The following is a 23141-nucleotide window of genomic DNA, read 5'->3' on the forward strand; positions in this document are numbered from 1 at the left end:
CCAAACTGACATTTGAAGTGCACATCTCTTTTCCAACTGACACCTTTGAAGTATGACACATATTGGACTATGAACTTGAAACCCTGGATATTCTTAAAAAAAAAAAAATGAAGAGGAGAACCAGACAGCATTTGTGGAGGGACACGTCAGCACAACATGCAGAAAGGACAGAACAAACAGCACAGCAAGCCACATGCACCCCCAGTGCAGCCTGTGACACCTCCTCCTTCCCTCAGTGCCATGCTGGGCAGGGAGCACTGCCGTGGGGGAGGATGTTGCTGGCAGCACTGGAGGACGGTGCAAGTTGCCAAAATATCTTACAAATTGGAAGGACCCTGAAGATGGCTTTGCCCAAACTACAGATGCCAGCCAGATGCAAAGGGCAGGCCAGCTCTCATCCTGGACTGCACATTCCAACTGCCTGGGGCTGGCTCTTTTGCAGAATCTGATGCCCGGGTGACACTCCAAGGATTCTTATCTCCTTGGCTCTCCTTGGCCAGAGCTTTGGGAGTTTTAAAAGCTCCCAGGTGATTCTAAGGTGCTGCTCGAGGGAACTCCAGTCTTAAGCCAGGGTAAAGCTGGGCACATCTTCAGGTGGTCACTCACGTCAACAAATTCCTTTTGGTCTGGATGGGCCATACAGAGGGGAGCCCCTAGAAAAGCCCACTCAGGCTGTTACAGCTAAGCAGTGGGTTCTTTTGGAGTTGATGAGGGCTCAGTACCCAGACGATGCAAACAGGTTAACTGCATCCCCATTTTGCCCACAGTGGGTGGAGGAGGCTTGGAAACACAGCTGGCTTTGGAGGCTGTGGTTGGAACATGGGTGAGCTGATGCCCTGCATGATCTCGGGATCAATGACAGAATGCCCTCAGAGGCTGAGACTGGGAAAGGGTTCACTCCCTGGGTAATTTTCCAAAGACAGCCACTAGGGCTGTGTGGTCAGCCTTCAGTAGAGAGGATTCCAGTGCCATCTCCAGGCTTGGGCTGGAGGCGCTCAGCAGCTCCTTCCAACCCTGAGGGTCACTGTCTTCAGCTGGGAACCCCACAGGGAGATGGCCCTCAGCCCCAGGAGGCCAAACTGTGTGCCTGGGTCCAGAAATCTCCTTAGATCCTGGGCACACCTGATGACCCTCCAGCCCCTTCGCACAAGGTTCTCAGGCAGGCTCTTGAGATGTAGGTTTGGGGTCAGCCCCCAGCAACTACTGGAGCCAAACAATCCCTGAGCTTCCCAAGTGCAACCAAAGAGACCAGTCTGCACTTGCTGTATTAATCCCCATCTCTTCCCGGAAAGGCTTAGATGATGTGGTTTTCCACTCCAGACAGGAAGCAAACCAGCATCACAGAACATCCTGGAGAACCTGCTCTTTGGAGGTGGGAGTGGGGGAGAGCCTCCCTCTGGCTACTTCTGACCTGGCACATAACACTTCTGGGAGAGAGGGCTTTTGTATATGGGAATGCTGAGCCTATGTCCTGGTCCCTGGAAAAAGGCTGGCACCTGGAACGGAGGGCTGAACAACCAGAAGCTGAGTACAGCTGTCGGTCACCAGGTCAGGGACAATTCCTGGGTCCCTGGGAGGGAGCTCCTTACTAACTTTTCACATGCCTTCAGTAAGTAAGAACAAGGCAGTCATAGCTTCTGCACAAGTATTTGGCCTCCCCAGCAATAATGATAGTGGGAAAGGACTCAGTGCCGGCAACAGCCACTGCCTGGGTTAGGGAAAGTGGGGTTCTGGGTCATTTTACCATTCGAGGCACCAATAGGCATCTGAGGGTGAGCAAAGGCGAGCCTGCCAGTCATCATCTGACATTTTAGCAGCTTGATGATGTTATGACCAGATGTGATAAAGACAAATCTGTGAGAGCCATCAAACCATGGTCAGAGCAAGGGGTGGGGGGGAGGTACATAGGCAGGGGCAGCAGGAGGGGGCTGAGGGGGCATCAAGCAGGACAACAGAAAGGGCCATCCAAAATGTTTTTGCAAACTACAAACGCAAGCTAGATTTCTCATTTGCAGGCCAGATCAATCATTCTTGAAGACAATGAAGACAATGCTGGCAAGCCACACAGCCAAGCATGACTGGCTAAGATGGCCCTGGCCAGACCCCAGGTGGAGACTGGGACCCAGGGGATGGGAAACAATTTAGATGACCACAACCCATAAATAGCACACCCTGTGAAACTCAGTGAAAACCAAAGGTGGGGAAGCCACAAACAGGTATACAGTCTTTAAAGTGCTTTTGCTTTAACAACGACATCACCGTATATATGTTTATATATACTTGCCGCTACAATTTTCTAAAAATAAAACCAACATGAAAATCAATTAGGCAACAGAAAAGAAAGATCAACAGAGGTTGGGGGAGAGAGCACAGCAAGTTAAATATTGCAAAAAATGATGACTTATCGTAGCTAAAAACAGCCGACATGGACAAAGGGTGTTCAAGCTGAGCTAACCCAGGAGCTTGGGGGGTAAGGCCAGCCCAGGGATAGGATGTGCGTTGCTCCTCTGGGGAACCTGGCATGTGTGGGAGAGGGGGCTGGAGGAATTGACAGCTCCACCACTAACAGTTACACCGTCAGAAGTTAAGGACATCCAGTCTCTTTTATCTTTGTGCTCATAGCCTGCAAACTGTACGTGCCCAGGACACATGTGTTGAGAGACTGAATACATGAGAAGGTGGCTTTGAGCATTTGCCCTGCACTGCCGCCCAGCCCAGAACTGCTGAGACCTCCCAAGGGGTTCTACCGGCCCAGGGCGGACAGCTGGTTTTGCCACCAGCTGAGGGAGCTTTTGTCTCGGGCTATATCTGACCAGGGGAAAAGTCACTGACTAGAAAATGGTATAAGAATGGTCACCGGCGTGATTTTGAAAGTCTGACTGAGTGCCAGAAATGGGCCCAATGAAAGCCTGTTTTGTGCAGACACCCCAAAGTCAAATGCTAACTAGAAAGTTCAGTGTGCGTTTTTGTACCACTGCAGCTTTCCTGACGGATGACACATGAAGAAGGATATGTCTGCGACACTGATGAGCAAGGCAGGGCCAGAGGGGACAGGCACGGTGTGCTCCTGCCCCCAGCATATGGAGGGGCAGCCGGAAAGCTGGGCACGTGCTGTCAACCGAGGGCACCAGCGCCACACCTTGCCAGCCAGCGGGGGGGGGGGGGGGCGAGAGATGAGGCATTGGGAGAGCTGGCTTGTTGGCTCAGTGAACAAACCTCGGCCACATCCTGGTACCCAGAAACCCAGCATTTATGCCCACCACCTGCACATCCCTTTCAGCACGGAGCACTCCAGGGAGAACTGCTGAAACTGTAGTTTATTCTGTTTTCATTTCCATTACAGGCCATCTCTGACTTACATAAGGGTCTGTGCCAGAATTTTCACATAAGCAGACTTTGACAAAGGTTGTAAGTGCTTTACGTCAGGAGATGGTTAAGCAGGCAATGTCTGGTCATAAACTCAGGAGAGAGCTCATGGCAGCCCAGTTAGGGTCCTGCTGTTCTGCCATTAGCATTAGATTATTTTATAACCAAACATAATTTACACATTATGAATGACAATTTTATAGCTGAGTTATGGGATACTTCACATAAAGTGGAATTTACCTAAGTCTGGGCTCACGGAGGTTGGGGGATGTATCTTCCTGGGTCTAGGAAAATACCACTTTAGTCCCTTGTCATGGCATGGATTGGGGTGTTGTGAGGCATCCATCACACCCTCGTGGACGTGCCTTACAGTCCATTTCACTTGTTAGTCCATGGAAAATCTACACTTGGATAATAGCCTTTATCTCCCTAATACTTTAAGTTTTGTAACCAGTGTTTTCACAAATATCTGCATCATTTTATTCCCCCGACACACCTATGAAGCAGGGAGGGCAGATATCATTCGCCCCAGCTGATCCATGGGGAACTGAGGCCCAGGTCCAACAAGTCAGTTTTGAACCAAGACCAGAACTGTCAGGCCTTAGGAGTGCCGCCGGGCCGGTGGCCGTCCCACTGGTCTGTGATCTAGGCTTAGCTTAGCCCCAAAGCAGTGGTATAAAGAGGGACTGCACCATCCTTATTTGATACAGGCTGTCTGGACACCAGGACAGGCCGTACAACCCTGCAGATGTCAGCCAGGCAGAGCGAGGAGGCCCCTTCCCAGCCAGGGGTGGGGGAGGAGGGCGGGGCTGGCCACATGGAGCAGAAAGCCAACACCACACAGCAGTCCCACCCCATGCTCCATTCATCCCCGCCACGGGCTCTACACAACTGGGGCACACACACTGGACACCCACTAAGACTTGTGACAAACTGGGGACAGACCAGGTGAGCAGGGCCATTTGTGCCTGCCTCAGGCCCTTCTGGTTTAGGCATGGGTTAGATCCAAGAACTACTGGCAGGAGGCAGTGCTCCCCTTTCTGGAGCCTCTTAATTTTGAAGGAGGGTTCTCCGGATGGTTCTGGAAGGGTGGGTCACTCCACCTACCACACTGCTACTGCACTTGTTTCCTTATTAAAGGGCTCAATCAAGTGCAACAGAAGAGAATGGACACCCTGTCCTCATACACACTCAGCCCTCCTTCCCCTGGTCCATGAGATCGCCATCATCTGCTGAGCTAGGACAGGGGGTACTCCCCAGTGTCACCAGTCAGACCCGCAGGTGCACACGATACAGGCGAAGTCTGCAGCAGTCACGTGTTCCTGGCGCGGCTGTGAAGCCCCGCCCCCCTTCCCTTCACAGAACTATCGTGGGTACCGGGGCACCTGTTATGAACTCCATTTTGCAGCTGGAAAAATCTGAGGCACGGGGCAGTCGGGTGCCCGGCCGAGGTCACACAGCTAGCGCGTGCCAATGTTCACATTCTCACGTAAATTAACTCCCGGCCCTTCACAGGCTCGTAAGAACCTCTTTTTTTTAAAACAACGTTTGGTTCCAAAATGGCCATTCCACATCTCCCTCTCCACCCTCTTTCAGGGGAAGGGGGTGGGGCGGGGGAGGGGAGGCTGCCAAATGTTCTTCATCTTTCAGAACGAAGGTATGCCCGAATTTCTTAAGTGTAGAGAGACCCGTGGATACGGCTTCTAGGCTCCTGAGTGTCAGACTTAACAGAAACAATCACGTCACAGGACACAAAGTTTGCTACTTACATTCACTTCAGTTATAGCAATATCAACGACGCTACCAACAACAATTAAGGCATCAAAAGTGTTCCATGCATCAGTGAAATAGTGCTGTTAGGGCAAGCATTCAGAAGCCACAGAGGAGAGGAAGCACCACAGGAAAAAAGAAGAAAAGGACAGTGTTATAAAAAGGGAACATTCTAGCAGTATGCCACCCGGCTACTTGAAAAAAAGATCACTCTAAAACAAACACGTTACAGGTACGTCACTTTGGGTGCTGCCGCTGACACAGCAAATAAACACGGTGAGAGACGCCTGTCTTGCCCTGCCTACCAGCGGCTCAGGAAACGCCGCCCGAGCCGGCCCTCCGAAAGGTGCTCTGAGTCTGCGAAGGCCTGGGGGAAAGCTCGACCCTCACAAGCCTCTTGTCCAAGCTCTCGTGAGGAAATTCCTGGTTTTAGATCCAGTGAGGTTGGGGCCTGTGACTTGTCCAGGTGATGCCAGTGCGGGGCGGGGAGCGGAATGTGCAGACAGAGAGAGGACACGAGGCGGGCGGCCGCGGCGGGCGCATACTCACGTCGGCTTCGCTGAGGGCCACGTCTATAATGCTGCCGATTACGATGAGGGAGTCAAACGTGTTCCAGGCGTCACTAAAATACCCCTGGACAGAGCAGGCAGGGGGCAGACGTTTATGAGCACGTGGGAATGGAAACGCCACACGGATCATACGGGGACGTGTCGGATGCCCCGCCGTACCCATGGCAACCAGGTGGGGTGGGAGAGCCAAAGGGAGGCAACAGTACCGTCCAGGGGCGGAAAGGGACACAGGCTGGGGTGCACCTGCATGTGTGAGAGAGGGCGCGCACGCACGCACGCACGCACACGCACGCAGGCACAGCGCACGCACACACGCACGCACGCACGCATGCGCCGTGCAGACCCATGGCCCCGAGCGGCCCCAGACCAAGCGGGGTTTGTGCAGGGCCGAGGGGCCTCCGAAAACCCTGCCCGTGCAACTGGGGCCACAACTTCAAACCGTCACAGGAGGGTGCGCGACCCTGCTAAGTTTGCAACCCTTACACAGAAGAGTCAGCAGGCCCTGCCCCTACTCCTTCCCCAAGTCTTTTCTCTTCCCCCAATTGAAGAGCACTGTGACCAGCCTTTCACACGTTCTTCTTTCTGTGCTCTTAAATCAGTAACTCCTCCGGCTCCTCACCAGTGCAAGGATTATGAAAGGTGTGCTCTGTCCTCACAGAGCCCTTGGCCTCACTGGGACAGAGGCACAGTGAGGCACGCAGTCCAGGGCACAGAGTTGCGGGGCGGGGGGGGATTCACTGCAGTCTGTGGGGAAGGGGGTTGTGTAGGGAGCCCACACAGGTCTTAACAAGGGAAAAGCGCCGTCAAGGGTGATGATGCACTAAGGCTCCCGTTGGCCTCGAGAGAATCCTCCTTGTACCCCAGCTCTCCTCCCTTCTCTCTCCACCCTCCAGGCTAGGAGGACTCCTTGCCATCCCTCAGAAGCACTAACAGGTTCTTCCCCCTCTCTCAGCTGCAACAGCAATCCCAGCCCTCTCCACACAGACTCTGCCCAAATCCACTTCCTCCTTCAAGGTCAGACCAAATGCCAGCTCCTTGAAGGGACCTTTTCAGATCCTCCTGATCTCTGCTCTGCCTCTCACATGTCCTCATCACTGAATTTGGGGTCTTTGTCTGCAGCTTTAACCCACTGAAAGCCCCCTGAGGATGAGTACCGTGCTGATTCTTCCGTCCCCTCCTCCACTAGCCCCACTATCTACCCCAGAGCCTTGATCCCATTGCTCCACACACTGCAATGTCTCTTTCTTCCACTGACCTAGCATCCTACCATCATCCAGATCCTATCTTGCAACAAGCATGAAGGCACGATGTCCCTGTGACTTATAAATCCGTGTATATCTATGTGGCATACATTTTATGTATGTGCTCTTGAGGGCTCAGCACAGTAGGGGCTAAATTCGTGCCTGCTGTCTCCTGACAGCCTCTGGAAACTCTTGGTCAGAGCGGTGGGGGTGGGCACTACGCATAGAGGCTTCTGGTTGCATGGTCGATGACTCTATCTGAAAATCAACTGTCTTTTCAAAAAGTCAGAACATGTTTTGGAAATTAAAAAAAAAAAAATCCAGGTCTGAAATATATAAAAAGGGGCCAAGCATGGTTACAACTGAGTACACTTAGTGAGGATAAAGAAAACCAGAACAGAAGGTACTTTGAAGTTTCAGGTCCCATCAACTTGTGATCACATGCAGGCCCCAAGAAAGCCACTGCAGAGCCCTAGCCTTCGATGACACAATAGAAAGTGTGCACGTGCTGGCCATCCTAATAACTGGAGTGGGCTGTTTGTTCTAGTTACTGTTGATCACGCACTCCAAGTACAATTATGGGGGAGCTATGACACTAATTGATGGCCTGGACTTTTAAAAATTTCATCTTAAATGATGTAAGATTTTCCCACCCAATCTGCCATGACCTCTCACCCACTCTTCACCTCTCCCTTCCCCTCCTCTGTCACACGTTGCCTCACTGACTGGCATCCTCCCAGACCCCTCATCTCAGGCCTCCAAAGAGTAAACAAACGGACTCTGCCTGCACCAACCCTGCCGACCTGTGTACACAAGTCTAATAGGACAAGTCTTAATGAACACCACGTTTTGCACCTTCTAGCTTTTCTTCCCAGTGCTCCGTGATTCTTGGCTGGCAGACTGGGGCAAGGCCAGCCACTCTGAGGACTAGACTAGAGCCACTGAGCATGCTGGTCACGCTGGCCGGCCAGGACACAAAGAGCTTGCGCCTGGACTCAAAGGAGCGCACTGTTTCCTTCACAGAGAAGACCTCCTAACACAAAAGTCACTTGGGTCAAGTGCTAAGCGCTGCTGTGGGGGTGCTGGGGACCCTTATTTACATTGTGTGAATAGGTAACAAACAGGCATTTGACCAGCAGCCGTGCCACAAGCTACTCTGAGGACCAGAGCCTTCCCTTCCTGGATTTAAGAGCATCACCAAAGCTAAGGACAGTATGGTGATCATTCCCATCTCCCCTCAAGAGGAGCCGATGCCTCACTGAGACAGCTGGGTGCCCATAACAGTCAGGCCTCCGGGGTATGGAGAGCAGCTGAAGACCCCGAGTTCCTCCTCCTCTCCTGTCCGGGCACAGGACCAGCCCCCGCCCATAGCTGTACCCCACGTGCTACTCCTCCCACTACAGTAGGCTCTTCACCTGAGGCCAAGGCCACCACCTGCACACCTACTTTGGACTTTATTCCTGAACAGCTCCTCCCCTGCTTTTCCAGAATTATCAGTACTTACCTCTGAATCATTCCCATTGGCCTACACACTATCCTCCAACTGGCCCATTCTGGCCACTGTGGTACATGAAATCACCTTAAACCAATGCAATAGGGGTTTCCCATTTGGGGTCCTGGAACATTTTGGCAATCTCATCAACTCTCTTCAGAAGATCCCACACACTCACAAATTGTGCCCAAGTCTTAGAGACTCCTGGACTGAAGGTACCTACCCCTAATGCAGACAACGGGAGGCTCGAGCTGATGCAGGTGGCTGGAATCACAAGCTCAGACAAGGTGGCTATGCCAGGGGGCCAGCGGAGGCAGAAATTGCCAGGCTCTCTTTCTCCCCACATCTGATTCCCTGTTTAGTAGCCTCCTATGTGATCAAATCACTGTCGAATGAGCAGGACTCAGTCCCCCACCCTTTTCCCACCAACATCACCACAGTGTCTGGGCAACCAAAAGATGAGACAAAGGGCTTCTGGCAGAGGACCCATCCCTGTGCCCTCTTCTCTTGGACAAAAATGACAGGTTCTCCTGACACTGAATGCCCAGGCCAGGGCCCCTCAAGTGGAACCAGCAGTCCCTAGCACTCAGCCAGAATCAACTCTTATTTTTTGTCTAGTCCTACTGACTTGGAAAGACCAAGCAAGTCAGCCACATGTGATAATCTCTATTATTCAGAAACATGTCTGACTCAGAAATTTTAAATCATAAAGCAGACTCATGTGGGCATTAGGGCCAGGAACTTTCAAGACTTCCAAGAACTCTGAGAGTCTGTCAGTGTCCACGTCGCTCCTGACTGTGGGCTCCTGGGAGCAGAGCTGGAACTCCAGCCGGGATATAGCACACAGGTGTGGCACATGTGTGTGTGTGTGGAGGGGGTAACGTGTTGGGGGGGTAACGTGTGTGGAACAGAAACAAGAGAAGCAACCCGAGTCTGGGTTCTTTTTGCTGCCTGGAGTCCCTCTCATCTGCAGATCTGAAGGAGCCCACACAAATCACCCGCTTTTGGGGTTTATCACGGCAGCCAGGTCACTCAGCAATTTCTGCCGGGGACTATTTGGGCAGTGCTGGACCCAAGAGATGACCCACAGTACCAGATTTCTGCAGACACCATAACTGACAGCTTTCTAAATACCACAAGCCTTTCCAGAGGTCAAGTGGGGGCTTACCGGAAAGCATTCACCTTTGGCCACTCTACTCCGATCAAATATCCTGTGACAGAAAGTACCCTGCATACCATCTCATGTCAAGAGGCTGCACCTACAGGCTCATCTGTTTATGCCTTTCTTCATTCCACCCATCCTTAATGAGCGGCCAGCACAGAGCAGGCATTGTGTGGGACGCAGGAGACCCAGCCTGTGACCTCGAGCAGCCTCTCAGCAGTTAACAGAGAGATCCAAAGAAGTATTGATCATGACATCGCCCAGTAAGCATCTAGTGGACACGCAGGTGAAGGGAAGAACAGACTTTGGCCGAGCTGGTAGGGAGGATGTCACAGAGAAACCCACATTTCAGACGGACCTCAGGCAATAACAAGGCAAAAGGGTTTTCATATACAGAAGCCCATGCCATGGAAAGGCCTGGCTTGTTAACAGCTAGGGATGGGGAGTGTAGAAGGAATGACAGGGGAAGCAAGGCGGAAGTGCAAATGGGCCAAGGTTTGATGGAGGACTTTGAACATGAAACTAAGAAAATTCTAAGGTGTGGTTTGTTTGTTTGTTTTTCTCAGGCAACAGGTGGCTGGTACTAGAGTTTTGCTGTGGAAGATGAGCAGAGAGGGGCTGGGCAGGGTTGTGGGACGGGGGAAATTTAGCAGTCCAGGGAAAGGAGGGGCAGGAGGTCTGGATGACATGGATGGCCTGAGAAGCTCTGGGCCTGTAAGGCATTTACCACGGGAGAAGGGGACCAGGAGAACACCCTGAGAAGCTGTGACATCAAAGACACAGGCTGAGCCCACAAGGTCTGGCACAACGTTCTAGCTAAGGAGAAGAATGTTTGGTCTCAAGTATTATTTGGCATTAAAACAGATCACCTAAAAGAGATGCGGTCACTGACAAACTGTAAAGACTATCAAATGTTCTTCCTAGGAGATGGAGGGTGTCCTCCAAAGAGATCGTTAACACTTTGTTAAGAACCTGCATTCCTGCCAGGGGCCCTGGGACAGGGAATGCCGTCCCAGGAGGCTGGTGGCACCAATGCTGGTGTCCACGGTGCGGCGGCTCTGCACCGGGATAGGAGAACAGCACCACAATACTCTCCTCTTCCCCCAAACCCAACTAGCCTTTACTTCCCCCAAGCCCAAGTGACCAGGAGTACAAATTTGTCACTTTCGAGGTAGAACCAAGGTCAAAATGCAGACCTGGGAACCAAGTGTGGCTCTTCGGGGAAAAGCCCGCGGCCGAGGCAGCTAAGCTGGCCTCGGGTACGTGCTGGACAAAGGCAGGCGACATCTGGAAGCACAAAGAGGGAGCCCCAGCAAATTGGAACTGCTCTTTATTCCTGCAGGAGCCAGTACTTTGGGGAAGGCCCTTCTTCTTCAGTTTCCTCCTTGAAGCAAGAGAATTCATTGGACACGTCCCATGGCTTCCCCTGGGAGTACCAGAGGGAAAGGCCAGGGAAGTGGGCTTATCTTACTTCAGTTAGGACCTCCCTTTTAAAAGCCTAGGATGGCACAGTCACCTCCAAGTTAAAGCACAATCTAGAGTATGCAAGGTCAATGCCAGATGGTGGGTTTTCCCTTGGGGAGTAGATGTTAATACACTCAACCGCCTCCTTGCTTTCCCCTAATCCTGCTCTTCGGCTTCTTGCCACCTTGCACTCTTGCCTAGAACCAATGCTCAGAACAGCTCTTCCCATTCAGTGAGCCTCATTCCCCGGCCAGGGCAGCTCCCCAGCTCTGGGTTTCCTACCTCTGCCTCTCTACCTCAACCCCTCCCCTCCCTGCTTATGGAGGCGGGATGACCTGACCTGCTGAGTCCTCAAACCACTTCTCCCTAAATGTGTGCTCTTGGCAGGCCCCACCTCTCTGGCAGGTTCTTGAATACAGAAGTCCCCACGGTCAGGTTTCCCAACTTCTTTTAACCCATCCTCCTCACGGTGCCTTCTCATCTATCAGGAAGGATTTTGTCCAACTTCACTTTCTGTATCTGAATCTCAGCACAGCTGCAACCCCATCTCTCCTGACAGATGCTGGCAAGTTTTCCTAGAAGGTGTGCCCCTCACTGTGGAGAACACTGCCCCAAGGGGCCCTGTAACCAACTCCTCACAGAGACGAAGGCTTTCCTGAGAGGAGACCCATGGGCTAGGGTTCCCATGCGGCCCTCTGTCCCATGCAGCCATCTCCTGGAAGACTCTCCCTTCAGCAGCCTCTATGACCTTGCTCCTCAGCCTGAATTCCTCTCTGATGAGAGAGGAGGGGTCTCACTGCTTCTTAGTCAAAGCCTACTCCCATGGGCTTGCTTTGTCAACCCAGAAGAGAAAAACAAGGAAAAGTCAGGGAGCATTTAAAGAAAGGCTTTCTTTCTTTTTTTTAAAATTTTATTTTATTATGTCATGTTAGTCGCCATTCATTACATAGTTAGTTTTTGATGTAGTGATCCATGATTCGTTGTTTGCGTATAACACCCAGTGCTCCATGCAATACGTGAAGGGCTTTATTTCTTGGTGAAATGATTCTCTCCCCATCCTCAACACAAAATCTGTCTATCCTGGCTTCGGTGAGTGCAGAAATAGCACTCCTCAAGCACAGAGATGCTCCTATTGCTGTTTCATGCTACGGAAATATCTTGCTGGGCAAAACAACAAAGCAGCACCACTTCTAGCGGAAATCACTCATTTTAAAACTCTGATTAATCAGTACTGATTAAAAATTAGCTACTCATTTCCCTCCTGATATCACCAGTCTGATCACATACCACCAAAACCCTCCTCCTGGGTTTGATATCAGTGGTTTACTAGGCAGAGGAGTGTACGAGCCCTTTGGTGCACGAGCCCGCTAGTGGGTGCACATTCACACACGGACACACACGCACTCTCACGCACACATGCCATGGGCGAGTGTGTCTTCTCTTCAGCCCAGAGCAAGCTCTGAACATTTCAGAGCTTAATCACCAGGCAAGGGAAGACAAGACAAGGGGATCTAGAAACGTTCCGTGGGTAGGTTCCGTGTTGTCTCTCTCAAGTCCTTTTGATGTTCTTACTTGGCAACCTTTTTCATCAACCCAAACAACTATTGTTCAGAGAAGTAAAGGTGACAGGGAAGCAAACCAAAACTCTCAAAGGAAATCAAGATGAATTTGAAAAAGGAGGAGATGTTTATGTATGTAGATATGGACAAGTCACAGTACATAACATCTGGCCATGCATAAGGTGCCAAATTTGACCCCGCTGCAATCACCCCAAGTGATCACTTACAAGTGTCCTTTCTTTTTGGTCCACAAAGATCTGATAAAAATTGCATAAAAATTAATTCAAATTAAAGAAAGGAACAGTTTGGGATTAGAATTCCAAGGAAATATGGAGTATGTGAAACCATCATATCATCATCCAAGTCTCAGTAAAACCAGCGTTTTAGGCATAAGGTGTCTTACACCCAGCCGAACCAACAACCGGGTCCCCGGATTCTGTCACTGCCTCATACTGAGAGTTTGGGGGCTTTGCTAGCAAATAAGCCGAGGGTCCAACGTCCCCCAGCTCAGCCTGGATTTGCTCCTCCGTCTACAGTTTTAGAACAAGGGGGCCATCGTGACTTGACGATGATGGTGGTGGCCGTCACGGTCAGAGTACTGACTCATGACAGCATGTTACTACATGCCAGGCACTCTTCTAAGCATGGCACAGATAGTGAATCTTCACCCCTCCCAACCACCTTGTGAAACAGGGCTGGTAGTGTCTTCATTCTGCGGGCGAGGAAAATGCAGCACAGAGCTGTTAAGGAACTCACTCGCGTCAGCAAGTGGGGAGTATGGGTTTGGATCCAGAGTTCGTGTGCTCTTAGACACTGTTCTGTCAGCCTCTTCCACCCCAGACACTGACAACGCTGGGGCTGGATCCGCTCCCTCCCAAAGGCGACACGATATGCTGACTAGTCCAACAGCGTTTAACAGCTTTCATGTCTTGTTTTGTCTTAAAGTCAAGCGACATTTTTCTAAGTCAAATAAATGGTAAGCACTCTCCAAATGGTAGAACTTTCCATAAAAGGTGAAAAAGAGGCTGTAGACCAAGGACAAATAAAACCAAGGTCTTTCTCCTGGAAACCTAAGAGTCAAATCAAGGCTGAATTCTTTCTGATGGGTTCTGTTCCAACAGTTTGTCTAATGCCCGAGCAACGAGGCCACTTTCCCTGAGACAGCGTGAGAGGCTCTTCTAGACACAGAAAATCTGGTTTCAAAACCATCTCTATTCTACAAATTCCCGATTCTGTCCCCCCTTCTTCTTTTTCTCAGAATTCTTTTCATGAGGTTTTGTTTTGTAGTTTTGCTTTCCCATATGTACCCAGATGCCCTAATCAGATTTGAACGTTCTCAGGTGATAACCCAGTTATCGGACCCAACAATTTGGCGTCACTCGGTAACACAAGACAAACAGGAAGGGTGTGCTCCTCTGGAGTGATTCAGCAACAGCCTTTGAGAAGTGGGCTCAGAGACTCACCTTAGGTTTAAACGCGATGACTTTCAAAACCATCTCGACGGTGAACACCCCAGTGAAGACCATGTTCAGAATGTCCATGGCGTCATTAAACATCTTGGACTGCTCATAGTGCTGTGGACAAAGGCAGAGGCATGGCTCTCAGGGGCCCGGCCCAGCCAGCCTCACGAAAGGAGGCTCCCCAGCTCCCTGCTGCCTGCAGGCATCCACCCTCTGCTTGGAAATGGAGGCAGCCTCCACTGGTTTCAACAGCACATGTTTAACTCACCACAAAGCACAGGGGGGCCTTGACGAATGAGGATGATTGGAAGATGAAGGGGAAGACATCCATTTCCTCTGCTCAGAATGAAGGGAACCCACCCTTCCTCCCAGCAGGATTTCTATTCAGGGCCTTGACCCAGGCACAAGGCAGAACCCACCCAAATGTCTATGACTAAAGACCGGATTTGGTTGGGGATAAATTTGATGCCATTTAGGTCCACTTTCAATAAAAGGCAATAACATCTTGACCTCACACTTTTTCCCTACATCAGCATGGGGTCCTGCTCATTCATAAAGACTTCTTAAATTTAAAAAACATGCCAGAGAATGTATCCCTGGTGGCTTTTAGACCCATTTTCCAGACAGCACTGGGAGTTGGTTTGATTTGCTTAAGTTCTTAAAGTCAGTGTGGAAAGCGGATCTAGACCTTGGCCTTTGCTTTGGTCCTAGGGCAGGATCTACTTCACAGTATAACTGCTGGAAATGCTCGCTGTTAATACCAACTTGGCCAACTGAAGGAAGTCAATGCCTTGCCCCCAGGGTGTCACGAAGTAGCTCTTTTGCAGGCTAAACTCTCCTCCATGACCTGGAAGATTCTGCACCACCATTCTAACCATTCTAAGAGCTCCTTGAAGACAGGAATGTGACTTATGTTTTGTTTTTCAACACTGGGTGTTTACTCTGTGATGGGCCCAGCGCCTAGGGCCTGATGTGAATTATCCAGTGCAAACCTTACCTCTGACATAGGTATGACAGATTTCCCATTTTGCCAGTGAAGAAAGCAAGGATCAGGGGATTTAAATTGCCTTGCCCAGCTGGTAAGGAGTAAAGGCAGGATTGCAACGCCCGTCTGCCCCACTCCACACAGACCAAGCTTTAGTCCTTAACTGCTCCCTGGCCTCAGGTGCCCCCAGTTAAGTGTTTGTAGAATTGAATGCCAGGCTCAGGCCCCATGGAAATGTTACCTATGGTCACGCTGTAAAGGCAGTCCCTTAAAACAAAAGAGCCACCTTAAACGCCTACCGTGAGAACTGTCAGCCAGAACGGGACTCTGGCCAAACTACAGCCCAGACTCATCAGAAAATCACTCATTCTCTTGTGAGGGGGCGGCACTCCGCCCTCAGAATTTGGGGCAGGGGGCTGTGCAGAAGGCCCAGACGTGATCCCCACGGCTGTCTCCATTTTTACCTGCATGGCCAAGCAGAGTGTGTTGAGCATGATGAGGACAAACATCATGTATTCGAAAGGCGAGGAGTTCACCACGTACCAGAACTTGTACTGGTAGGGGTTTTTGGGGATGTATCTCCGCAAGGGACGTGCTTTCAAGGCGTATTCAACACACTGACGCTGCAACGGCAGAAAAGAGCAAGGAGCGGTCCTGAGCACACCCATGGGACGAGGACACCGGTCTCGTCTGCTCTGAAGGGGCACACCCACCACGAGAGACCGTGGATCAGGGGAAGCCGCTACAGCAACCCCCATGGGCACCACACGGAATCACCAGCCACAGGCCCCTAGCTCCGCCAGCTCATCGGATCCTCACACCAACCCGGGGGCGGGGGGGGCGGTAAGCGGAGCACCCAGCGTGCTTCCATTTTCCTTATTAAAACAGAGGTCCAGACTGGCGAGTGCCTTGCCCGAGGACCTGCCTTTCCTCTACGCCGGGGCGTTACGCCTGCAGTTCTGCCTGGGGCCACCTCGAGGAAAGGAAGCCAGGGAATGAGAGACACAGAAAGGCTCCAGAGCCCAAGGGCCTGGTTTCACTCCCTGAGACTCGATCCACACGAGACACCTCTTGGGAGCCAGATGGTATTAACCACACGTGTCTAATGGTGAACTAGCTGTGTGTCTCCCCGGGACCTTCTGAGACTCAGGAGCTTGTGGTAGTCACGATGGCCAGAGCACTGTCCTTCCCACTCTGGGGCTGAGGCTGGTCCACCCTTTGCAGGCCAGCGGAAGCTTCCAGCCCCTTCGGCTCAGCCAACGGCACCACTTGCTCCTGGACCCAGACTGACTCCCAGTCTCCTGCTTTGACCCTAGCTTCTGACTTCAGACAGGCTCCCTCTGATCAAAATCTGGCCCTGCTGTGACCTCACACACTGAGTCCAGGGACTCCCCACCCACCCACCCAACACACACCAATTCGAACCTGTTCTGGACCTCAGGAGATGACACAACGGTAGCTCAGGCTCTGCTCCCTGGCCAGCCTGGGCCTTGCCCTGACAGTCTTCTTCCGGGGGCTGGGAGGTGGGGGCAGTGGGGGCGACGAAGAGCTGCGCCAGGCTTCCCGCTGACACTGATGGGATCTGAAGGGGTGCCCTGACAACTCAAAGCAACATCTTCCTACAAGCCCAGCTGGTCCTGCCCTCACCGCCCCGGTGGGCACAGCTGCAGCCCAAGACAGACCGCCTCACCACAGCCACTTCCCCTCCGGAAGCCCAGACTGGCAGATGATCCCCACTCCTTATGTCATCATCAAACAGGGGTGCTACCGAGCCAGGGCCCAGGGGTACTCCCAGAACAGATTCTCCATCTCGCCATCTGTTAGGACAGGAAGGGGCCTCTAACAACAACTCCTGGGTGCCCTCAATCTAGAGAGAAGGGAGCAAGCCCAGAGAGGAGCAGTGCTCCTGACCCCCTCACATCCTCGTGCAATCAGAGTCAAAGGCCCCTGCTGCTCCCAGATTGGTTCGAACAAGGCAGTGGATTATGAGGGAGTGACACCAGTGCGATCTTGGACCCAGGTTTAACATTAGTAACTTTCCCTGCAGTAGGATAGGTTACTTCTTCCTAAGTCAATGGTTTTTCAAGCGGGGGACATGAGGCAATGTCCAGAGAGGTCTTTTGGTTGTCAAAACCCAGGGCAGTGGGTTGCTACTGGAATCGAGGGGGTATAGGGCAAGGGATTCTACTGAACATCCTACAAAAGCACAACAAAGAATTATCTAGCCTAAAACGTCAATAGTGCTGAGGTTGAGGAGATCATCAGACACAATCCCCCATAAGGACTGTGGGAGGGGCAGCAGGTACTTTCTGGCCCCTGGCCACATCCCCCTGCCAAGATTCTGAGCCATCACTAGCCGGTCACACCCACAGAAGGTACCCTAAATGTTCTTTGACTTCTCATCTGCAGGGTGGGGTGGATCACAATGACAAGGTCTAGTCTGTATCTGGGAAGCTCACTCTTCCCAGCAAGGACTCAAACTGGCCGAAAGGGTGCTGTGAACAGGGCCTGAGCCCCAGGACAGCTAGCAGGTGCACGCCCTTCTCTGGGCGTAGAGGAAGCTGGCAAAAGACAAGCCACTCCTCTCTTGCTCAAGGGACAGAAGCCCAAACAGTGTGTGACTTTAACCTGATTTTTGTCCAGCTCACAGTTCTTATACTCTTTCTCTCCCTGCTCCTGAAATGTGACGATGACGAAGCCCACAAAGATGTTCATCATGAAGAAAGCCACGATGATGATGTAGATGATGAAGAAGATGGAGATCTCCACGCGGTGGTTGTAGATGGGGCCCACATTCTCTCCATTTGAGTCGATGGCTTTATACAGCAACCTGGAGAACAGAAGAACCAGGTGAGTCCTGTCCCCCACTCAGCCCAAGCAGCCCAACCTCTTCTGAGGTGGTGCCTCTTCTGACCGCCTCCGTGGGCCCTGCCTGTCAGAGCCCTCCCCGGGAGCCCACCCACGGCCCCTGGATGCACACAGGTCTCTGAGGCGCCCTCCTTGGCTGGCATTAGGCCCAGTTGGTCCAGCACCCTGAAAAGGGAACACCTGAGATGCATTTGGGGATTGATATTTTGAGAGCTGAAAAACAAAAGATTTCACGGCTATTTAACAATGCTCCTTTCTCCTGGCGGGAGAGAGGAAGGACACCACGTGTAAGACATTCGTGGAACTGAAAACTGTACATATGCCAACAAAGAGAATAAGCAAGCAACCCGGGATTTCCAAAGAACTAAGAGAGGTTCCCCAAACTGAAATATACACAGAAATTAAATATGCACCAAGCAGAACTCTCAAAAGGAGGCGGGGGGGGGGAATTACTGTAACATCCCCAAGTTAAATTTATCCCCACATTGATGTAGATTCAGCACTGCCAAGGCACCCACCCCATGGTGCACTGTGCTAGCCACTTTCCCATCCATTTAGAAAAGCAGACATTACAGTCATCCCCATCACATGGAAGCTCAGAGAGGGATCTAAGTGACCAAAGTCACACTCCTTGGGGGCAGAGCCAGGAGACGAGCCCAATTGCTCCGAGCGCCAAGGCCCAAGTCCAGTGGTTTCCCCTCGGCTGCCACCCTGGTTAACTAAAGCACACTGCTGAAAACCCAAGACTGCAGCCAGTTCCTCCCCCAGAGTGAAGGGGCTCGTTCCTGCCTCTCTGCTCCCCAGACCAATTCCCTAATGAACAAGCCCCACCCAACTATCCTCACACTGCACAGGATCTCCTGTCAGTAACTCCGACTCTCCTGTGCATCCAGAGAGTTCTGCCAGTCCCCGGAGAACCAGCCTGTCCACCTTTTGCAGTTGCTCTGGGCGTGGCAACTTGACATTGGAAGCCGTGCACGCATGCACGTTCAGGTGGCGGGAGCCGGCGTGGGCATCCGAGCACAGAGTAACAAAGGAGCAAGAGACGTTCCTTTTGTAGTCTACCTTTTCCCTTCTTCCTGGATTTTTTTTTTTTTAAACTTTACTCATCAGAATCCTAGCCATTCTTCAGAACCCTACTCTGCACATCTCTGATGCAACAGACCCTCCTGCCTGGTCTAACTGCCTGAGACTCTGACTCGGTTTGGGCCTCAAAGGGAGGAACATGTCAAGACAAGCATTTCTTCCACAGTGCTTAACACAGCACAGTGCATCAGGCAGGTACCAAAAGCACCTCTTATGAATGAGTGAGTGAGTGGGTCAAAGACATGGCACGGTGGCAGGCATCCATGTCTGGTACACGTTTGAACAAGGAATGAAGATGGAATGAATGGATGGATGGATGGATGGATGGATGGATGGATGGATGGATGGCTGTCTGGCTTGGGACACTCTCAAGATGTTCTCTGTACTTACGCAGGCCAGCCCTCAAACGTGGAGACCGTGAACAGCGCCATCATAGCAGAAAGGACGTTGTCGAAGTTGAAATCACTATTTTGCCAGATCCTCTCACGGACCACAGGGTTATCAACATCCCCATCCTTGTAGAGGATGAAAAGCCCCCTAGAGAGGAAAGGAAGTGTGGGTCGTCCTGGCTTGACATGCACTCGGTCACAGCTGCCCCAAGCCCACGTCCAGGCCCTACAGCTGAGCACCATGTGAGTTTGTCCTCCTCTTGCCGTGCATTTAATCTACTCTAAGGTCCCAATAATCAAGTACCTACTAGTTTAATGAGCATCCTCCAGAACAATTAGGCAGCCAGCCAGCATACACCTGATAAGAAATGAAACCTACCAAATGATCAACACCTCTCATATATAAGGGGCTCAGAGTGTACACTGAAGGATCAGAAGCTCTGGCCTGGGGAATTCTAGAAGCTCTGGGAAACAAGCCCAGGTATCCTCTTAACTGCATTTTGGTTGTCCTCAAGATCCTTCGTTCTGTACTAACAATATTCCCAGTTTTCTTTCTAAAATAATTCTGTAATTTCTGGTACACAGAATTTGTCATTGAATTTCATTTCTGGAAAGGGGCCGATGTCTTTATGTCACAGGAAAGCAGAGGCTTAGTGAGAGAAGAGAAGGGGTCTTCCGCCTGCTGCCATGCCGCTCAACAGCAGGGGGCGCACCCCGCTCCCCCCAACCTGCACGGATGGAGGCCCTGGAGGTGCACAACCAGTCACCGCACAGCCAGCATGCTCTGACTGCACCTTCTGGTGGAGAGAAAGCCCAAATACACGCAAGCAGTGCAAGCAGCCCGACCTCAGTGGTGCCATCCCCAAAGGATGGGGAAACACGGACTACCACACGGTCTTCCAACTCTGGGCAGTGGTTTTGTGCCTGCCTTCATGTTCTGGACAGCTTGGGATAAGAGACACAGGTGTTTCCCACCTTGTCTCTCCCCTGTCTGTTCTTGTGAAGAAAAATATGCCCAAAATGTGGCTGCCAGGAGCAGGGGGAGAAAGGTAGCCTGGAGAACCTGTCGGAAGGGGCTAGCCAGCTCCTGAATGCCAGGGAGTTGAGCTTCAGAGTTCTGGTGTGGGGAAGAATTATCCACGTGGCTGGAGGGAAGGGCTCTCTGGGGCAGTTCATAATTGTTATTTTAGGTTTTAGTGCACTCCCTCTCCCCATTTAGAGACTCTATGGCAAACATCAAAAGCCATTTATCCATTCTTTTGGGGGCGACGAAGGTTTGGAACTAGACCACGGCCATGCTTGTACCACAATGTGATTGTACTAAATGCCACTGAATTGCACAGTTTAAAATGATTACTATTATGATATGTGAATGTCACTTCAAATAAAACCACCATCATCTCCCTCTATCTCTCCAGCCATGAGCTGAGCACACAAGCTTCTTGCAGTCCATGATGAAAACTTCTAAAATGTTAGCACAAACAGATCCTTGAAATTTTTCTATCTGTTCTTCCTCATTCCCCACTCTCGCATTCAGGACACTCACCTGCACTCTTCGGGGTTACTTTTGGCTTCATCTGTACAGCGATAGAACTTTCCCTACATATAAAACAGACAGGCAGTCAAATGCAGGCTCCCTGCAAAGCGATCGGCTGGGCTTCATGCCAGAAGGCACGTTCCCCGTACCTTGAACAACTGGACCCCGATGCAGGCGAACATGAACTGGAGAAGGGTGGTGACGATCATGATGTTGCCAATGGTCCGGATGGCCACGAAGACACACTGGACCACGTGCTGGGGAGAGAGGAGCCAGGGGAAGGCAGAGGAGGTTTACCTGCCTCTGTGGTTTCAGCCTCTGGGTGACCTAACACCGGCCAAGATTTTCTCATGTTTATGTGCATTTTTATATGATTTTCCAAATTTGCATTCCCTTGCACTTGTTTTTCAGGTAGTTATCTATGGGGAGCTACCCCTGGTGCATCATGGTCACCCGGGAGAAGCACCCCTGTGGACCAGCCCCTCCCTGGTCTCTTCATAAGCGGCTTAGTCCAAAGAAACGCTAGGGGGTGCAGCACTGCCTGGCCCACACGGACCCTGGCCCCCCATAAACGGACTCAGGAAAATGCAAAACCTCAGACCTTTTATATGACCTGTATGAGAAGAGATTTAAAGACCAAAATAAACCCAAGGAAATATTATTAATAATTTTTAGAAGTGATAAACAGTAATCACGTTAAGAAAAATAAATTAACAAAGATAAAGAAAATCATTTGGAAAATGCTTTCAGCACTTGCCAGAGGCAGTGTTGCTGGTTAGAAATGTCCTTTCCAAACATATAACAATGTAAAACCCATCAAGCCTCAGCCCAGCTCTGGCCCCCAACCAAAGTAGTCTGGACCGGAGGCCAGAAACCCAAACCTTAAGTCCTTTCGCTCTGTTGATCGCCCTGAGCGGCCGCAGGACCCTTAAGACCCTCAGAATCTTCACAACGGAGATGGCACTGGATCTAAGGAAAGAGCACAGAACGAAGGCAGTGTATTACAGTCAAATAAAATACTCAAATTATTTCAGGCGGTCTTCACTGCAGGACCACTGCCTGTGTGGAGCTGAGCTCACCTCCTGCCGTGAGAGAGAGAGAGAGAGAGAGAGACACACACACACACACACACACACACACACACACACGTCGGGTCTTTCCCCGTCCTGTGCACACTCCAGAGCCCTTCCTGGGCCAGGCCCACGGGCACTCACAGAGGCCCTGACTCGGGTACCCAGTTAATGCAGCAGAGGCATGAGTTAGGAATTCGCTTTGTTCTTTTCACTCGATGTAAATGCTAGGTAGTACTTGGCTTTTAGGCTGCGATTTTGTTTGGGGTGGGGTTTGCTTTCTAAGCGGGGAGACCTGCTCTGAGTGGGGCTTCTCCAGCCTTGGAGGAGTTTGCTGTTGGGTGGGAGAGACGCAATCGCCACCTGTGTAGGGGAACGGACAATGGAGGGGGTGCAGGACGACAGGCTGCCAGGAGAGCACATCCCAGGGGAGCCTGGGAGGTGGCAGCCTGGTGAGTCCCGGGGGGAGGGGCAGGTTAGCTAGCCTAAGGGGGAAGGGGTTCCGGGCAGAGGGAGCAGCACTAGGAAGGAGAATGCAGCTTACCGGCCCCACAGGTGGGCCAGCACACAGGCAAGGGCTGCAGGGGGAGAGGGCCAGTGCAGCCAGGAATTTATGGGAGCTGCAAAGATGCTCTGAGAATGTCCCCTCCAGCTGTAACTCCTGGCTCCCTCCCTCCGGGCAGTGGTGGCAGGTAAGGACTAACACAGAGGGCTGTCTCAGGCAGGGGTCCTTGGTCTTCTGAGGAGGAGGCAGCCTGTCCATGGAACTTGAGCTCAGAGGTCGTAGGTGAGCACGTGTTCTCATATGGGGTACTGATGGCCAGCACCTGAGCGCACGTGCTTGTAAGTCAGCTGGGAAGCAAGGCCACTGCGGGATGCTCCCACTGGAGCCTCTGCCCCGGGCCCCCGGGTAGAGCCAGCAGGCACCGTGCCACTGGGGCATCCCTAGGGCCCTAACTTATGGCCTCCACCGCCTCCTAGCTGAAAATTGTAGAAGCCGGGAGGAAGAGGTCATGGCAGCTAAGATATCCTGGAGATCGAGGGAAGTAGCCTTCAATAGCCAAGCTGAAAGGGTCCCCGGAGCCCAACCCCCGCCACCAACCCTGAATGAGGATTGAGATCC

The 23141-nt window shown here is 51.6% G+C and overlaps 1 protein-coding gene and 1 long non-coding RNA gene across 6 annotated transcripts in view; one reads left to right on the plus strand and one right to left on the minus strand.

The window, feature by feature from the left end:
- The window catches only part of CACNA1D (calcium voltage-gated channel subunit alpha1 D), a 296037-nt gene that overhangs the window by 42710 nt on the left and 230186 nt on the right, over window positions 1–23141 (minus strand). For 2 of the 3 annotated variants that reach the window (XM_034998638.1, XM_034998639.1), the window contains exons 23-30: window positions 21830–21917; window positions 21098–21205; window positions 20958–21010; window positions 19413–19559; window positions 17697–17898; window positions 15533–15691; window positions 14087–14197; window positions 5686–5769 (exon numbers count right to left, since the gene is read on the minus strand). In XM_034998638.1, the coding sequence (XP_034854529.1) occupies window positions 5686–5769; window positions 14087–14197; window positions 15533–15691; window positions 17697–17898; window positions 19413–19559; window positions 20958–21010; window positions 21098–21205; window positions 21830–21917 (952 nt within the window). Of the gene's footprint in view, window positions 1–2284; window positions 2297–5685; window positions 5770–14086; window positions 14198–15532; window positions 15692–17696; window positions 17899–19412; window positions 19560–20957; window positions 21011–21097; window positions 21206–21829; window positions 21918–23141 lie in introns of all 3 variants that reach the window. The other variant, XM_034998637.1, reaches the window with a different exon arrangement.
- Window positions 17640–20835, plus strand: LOC118006054. 3 transcript variants are annotated; one of them, XR_004677929.1, is made up of 4 exons: window positions 17677–17918; window positions 19050–19217; window positions 19417–19654; window positions 20050–20835. It is a non-coding gene; the product is annotated as an uncharacterized LOC118006054 (long non-coding RNA). The 3 variants fall into 3 exon arrangements; XR_004677927.1 differs by having other exon boundaries at window positions 17640–17918; window positions 19417–20835; XR_004677928.1 differs by having other exon boundaries at window positions 17685–17918; window positions 18830–19217; window positions 19417–20835.

Source organism: Mirounga leonina, unplaced genomic scaffold (genome assembly GCF_011800145.1).
Source record: "Mirounga leonina isolate KUSES-001 unplaced genomic scaffold, KU_Mleo_1.0 Mir_94, whole genome shotgun sequence".
In the NCBI taxonomy this organism is placed as follows: domain Eukaryota; kingdom Metazoa; phylum Chordata; class Mammalia; order Carnivora; family Phocidae; genus Mirounga; species Mirounga leonina.